The sequence below is a fragment of the Peromyscus eremicus genome, unplaced genomic scaffold (genome assembly GCF_949786415.1).
Source record: "Peromyscus eremicus unplaced genomic scaffold, PerEre_H2_v1 PerEre#2#chrX_unloc_3, whole genome shotgun sequence".
In the NCBI taxonomy this organism is placed as follows: Eukaryota; Metazoa; Chordata; class Mammalia; order Rodentia; family Cricetidae; genus Peromyscus; species Peromyscus eremicus.
This window is the reverse complement of record NW_026734290.1, coordinates 156,411-161,233: the sequence shown is the minus strand read 5'-3', so window position 1 is coordinate 161,233 and position 4,823 is coordinate 156,411. Positions and strand designations below refer to the sequence as shown.

Below are 4,823 nucleotides of genomic sequence, written 5' to 3'. Positions count from 1 at the left end.
TTTTTTTCTAGTATGTACAAGCTAGCTGGCCACATTGTGTCCTGGAGGAAGAAGGGGAAGTGCTTAAGGAGAGCAGGAAGAGAACAGGGTTTACTTTTGCAGCCAGAGGCAAGTGCTATTGATATGCATATTTCTGGTAATCTAGAAAAAGTCTTTGTCTGGGGTGGAAGGGAGGGACAGGAACCATTGTGCTGTGTTTTTAAGCACATTGTAACCCATATGGGATGTGGTCTTGTCACTCAGGTCTCATTAGTCAATCAGGTCCTCCAGGTGGCCTGCCAGTCAAAAGTGGTGTAGGGTTTTTCCTGCCACCCCTGGCTTCAGATTTGGTTTTGAAGAGGAGCTGGCACCAGCAGTTGTGTGTGGTGTGGTGTGCTGTGAGTGCTGCTGCAGGGAGCTGAGCAGACAGCATGGCTGATCTGGAAAACCATGACATGGTGAGTGAGAGGCTGATGTGTCCAGATGGTTTGGAGGAGATGGTGAGATGGAGGATACAGTATGGTGGGTCCTCCCTGGGTCAGGATGGGAACCTGCCTGCAGAATACCCATCCTTTGAAGTCCCATGTGGTACTTGAAACTCCCTGGATCCAGGGGCAGGCCTCTGAATATCAGCTCTGCGGGATGAATCTGCTCACAGAATTGGAAATAGGGAGCTGTGCTTAAAACCATCTTTGAACTTCAACATGCTTTTGGTGCACCCATGGAAAGCATGTTGCCAAACTTGGAGAGTACCTTCTAGTACCGAATAGAGGATCAGTATTTTGCATTTAATTTTTATGTGTAATATCCATTTATAGTTAATTTTGTGGGTGGTTGTAAAAGGCACCTTATGTATTGTGTAGCACTCCACTACTAACATGTGATGTAGATGAGTAGAATTGTTGATTTAAAGGATTTACTGATGCTTAGAAGATAGCAAGTCTCACAAAACAGAATTTATAGGAGGGAGGACTGTCTCCAAAAAAAATCCCCAAATATAAGTATATTCTAGCCAGGCAGGCCTTTTAGAGATTAGGACAGTAGGATACAAATTTGTTCACCGGGATTGTCCAGACATTTGTTTCCAAACCACTACAAAGGAACAACTGCTGATTTATAACAAGCAACTAGGCCCAAACTTATATCAAAGAATGAGATTCTAACAAGCTGCTTATTGAGACATTATATGTCACAGCCAACCCTGAGGCCTGTTGTGCCAAAAAGTTCCAGTTTTCTTCTTCAGAAAAGCATGGTTCTGCCAGAAGGTCAATATGACATCAGGTGACAAGTATTTGAAAAGTAAAACAATGTCGTATTAAGGACTGGACTGATAAAGCAAGGCTTTTATTTAGGCCTTCAGACAAGCAAAGGGATAATTCTTGGGAGAGCAATTAACAGCCTGAGGCCTAGGCCTTGGGAGCTTTCCCTAAGTGCCTGATTGATTGAAAATAAAACAGAGCTTGTTCCATAGAATCAGGGATATGTTTGGGGGAACTGGTAATGGTCTGGATCCAGGGCTTTTATGGTGGGGTTGCTTCAGATCCCACATGGTGCTATGAATATTAGTCTCAAGACCACTGATGTGTTTACTCAGTAATGATCTTGAGAAATCCTGTGTTCCCTTCTGCAGCATTGTTTGATTAGCCTCCTCCTGATTCTGTCCCACTGTACTGTAGTTTCTGCAGACTTCCTAGAAGTTCCTCATTTCCTTCCATTTCCTCCCTGGAAGTAGGTGCTATTCTTTTTAAGAAGCTTAAATGGCATGTAATATAGATTGTGCAAGATATCCTCACACTAGCTTTTATTTTTTCTACCTTCCACTTTTCCCATCATTCTCACCCACTGTCAGCTTCACCCCATCACAATGTCACTAAAGAATGACCTGCTGTTTCAGGTGTCTTGTCTATTTAAGAAATAATTCTGGGAATATTTTTGATGTCTAATTCACCCATCTGCCCAAATGGCTAGACCTACAAGTTGTCTATCTTTGTTTAAATTGTTCAAAGCGCAACCTGCAACATGAAGCTAAAAAACACAAAAATTCCATTCTGTTACTCTCCAGGCCAACAATCTCACTGTTCTCTCTACTATACCTTCAAAATTCTTAATTTAAATGACTATAGAACCTCAGAGTATTAAGATTATCCATTTGAGTCATGTAGTTGAGTATTCAATACAGTGACCAGAAAAGGTTTCACATGTGGAGCATTGCTTCTGACTTCAAACCAAATAGCAGAAATAGTTTATTGTGCACACTTCAGGGTGAAGCAGGATAGGTAATTAGCAGCTGGGGTCACTGTTATAAAGAAGGACCTGATTATGGTAGCAGGAGTTATTTTATAATTTCCCATCATGATTTAATTCATGTCACATGAATGATCACAGACCAGATTGTGTGAGTGTAGAGTTTGGGAAGGTTATCTTGAGCCAATGGATTTTGAATTTGCAATTAGGAAACTCTGCTATGCAGATATGTCCATTCCCGCTTGACATAGTTATGTCAGCTCATGGTTTGAGAAACAGAGCATTAACAGTAACTGGATGTTTCAAGTTAAGGATCTCAGCAGCCAACACATGCATATGAGCAAGATGAATCTATCTCATATTAATGACATTACTTCTAGGGAAGGACCGACTCTTTTTCAAAATCAATATTGCCAATTTTTTTATCTTAAAAATACATTATTCCCTGGCGTGATTCCGTCCTGCGTGTCTGTTCTGAGGAGCAGTAGGCAGTTCCCTCCGTCCGCCTTCTCTCACACCGAAGTGCGCGCCTCCACCTCATGGAAGACTCGATGGACATGGACATGAGCCCTCTCAGGCCTCAGAACTACCTTTTCGGTTGTGAACTAAAAGCTGACAAGGATTATCACTTTAAGGTGGATAATGATGAGAATGAGCACCAGTTATCACTAAGAACGGTTAGTTTAGGGGCAGGGGCAAAAGACGAATTACACATCGTAGAGGCAGAAGCAATGAACTATGAAGGCAGTCCAATTAAAGTAACACTGGCAACTTTGAAAATGTCTGTACAACCAACAGTTTCTCTTGGGGGCTTTGAAATTACACCACCTGTGGTCTTAAGGTTGAAGTGTGGTTCAGGGCCTGTGCACATTAGTGGACAGCACCTAGTAGCTGTAGAGGAAGATGCAGAGTCAGAAGATGAAGATGAGGAGGATGTAAAACTCATAAGTATGTCTGGAAAACGATCTGCTCCTGGGGGTGGTAACAAGGTTCCGCAGAAAAAAGTAAAACTTGACGAGGATGATGAGGATGACGACGAAGATGATGAGGATGATGAAGATGATGATGATGATGATTTTGATGATGAGGAAGCTGAAGAAAAAGTTCCAGTGAAGAAATCTGTACGAGATACCCCAGCCAAAAATGCACAAAAATCAAACCAAAATGGAAAAGACTTAAAACCATCAACACCAAGATCAAAGGGTCAAGAGTCTTTCAAAAAACAGGAAAAAACTCCTTAAAAATACATTATTTATAATATTTAAAGATGACTTATTGGTATTATTTTTAATACTTTCTTTTAGTACATTCCTGCTCTTATCTCTATTTGTTTCTGTTCTCCAATGTCTGTACATAATCAAGAGCTTTATTGCTTTTCTGTGAAGTCATGTTGATTATTGATATTATTTCTGTGTTGAGCAATTTCTCCTTTAGTTTAGGCTTGCCTCATTCTATGTAATTGAGAATTGCATTGAACACCTAATCCTTCCTCTGCTGTCCAGTGCTGGGAAAATAGTCCTGCAACTCCTTCCATTCTGGGCCTTGACTGGTCAGTCAGAAGGAAAAGTAAACCAGTAAATGAGTGACCCCCAATCTCTCTGTCTTTTATGGGAGACTTATAAATGAAGAGGAACCTCTGCAAGAATTGAGTTCATTGACCAAGTTTGAAACTAGTGGAGTCATAGCACAAGAAGGGAAAGGTAGGGTGGGTGTTGAGAGATTTCCTACTTCAACAATACCTTAGATTAGCAAGGAGGAATTAGGTAATCAATTTTAGATGTTCCATAAATGTTCTGATTGTCCATTTCTTGGGGTCCACAGACAAGGCAATCAAGAATCTGGATAAAAGACTGACCTTATCATGAAACCAAATTGCTATAGTTACAGTACTTTACTCATAATAGATGTGGATAAAAAACATTAGGCATGTTGTGGCCATGCCTAATGGAATGATTATTTTTCAGGTTTTAGATATACATCCAGAGATAAAAGGTTTGAGAAATTTTTCATGTGCTCTAATACAAATTCTTAGACTGTAGAGCACATGGCCATAAAGTCTGTGTCAACTTCACAAAATAATTTTTGGAGATCAAAACTGCGTCATATCCACATTCACTTTCTTGTCTCTAAGACATACCATGACCACTCATTGTTTTTTAATTCATGGCCTGATTTTTTTTTGACCTGCTTTTCTTTAACAACAGTTATACAGTAACAACACTTAGTGTGTCAATGTGACCTTTGTTTGACTACACAATTTCCCAGCTATGTATAATGGAATGGGTACAGATAGGAAACTGTGCTTTGGATGAGGAACAGGATATACTCTAGGAGAGTAGAAGAATATCTACTAAAAAATTGAAATTTTCTAGACTAGTTCCCTGTCTGCTGGGCTAGAAGGGCAGAGCTGTAAGTACTGTGCTCTCTGAGTCATTTGATCTCTGATCACCTAATAGGTGAGCTGCTAGTATTGTGAGGCCCAGCTGGGTGTCCCTAGACAATGAGGGACTCTAAGAATGCTTTGCAATCAGTAGTAAGAGTGGCAGGTAGCTTGCAGTTTCTTTTTGGGATTATCCTCTGCTTCTTTTGTAATGAGCTGT

The 4,823-nt window shown here is 40.5% G+C and overlaps 1 protein-coding gene across 1 annotated transcript; it reads left to right on the top strand.

Moving 5' to 3' along the window:
• Positions 1-2,670: 2,670 nt before the first annotated feature.
• On the top strand, positions 2,671-3,464 carry LOC131901131 (nucleophosmin-like). Its single transcript, XM_059252392.1, has one exon. The coding sequence runs from the start codon at positions 2,763-2,765 to the stop codon at positions 3,462-3,464; it is 702 nt and encodes a 233-aa protein (XP_059108375.1). The 5' UTR covers positions 2,671-2,762.
• Positions 3,465-4,823: the final 1,359 nt, after the last annotated feature.

Excerpts from the sequence above, each read along its gene's own strand:
- LOC131901131 (XM_059252392.1), top strand. The coding sequence starts at position 2,763 with ATGGAAGACTCGATGGACATGGACATGAGCCCTCTCAGGCCTCAGAAC.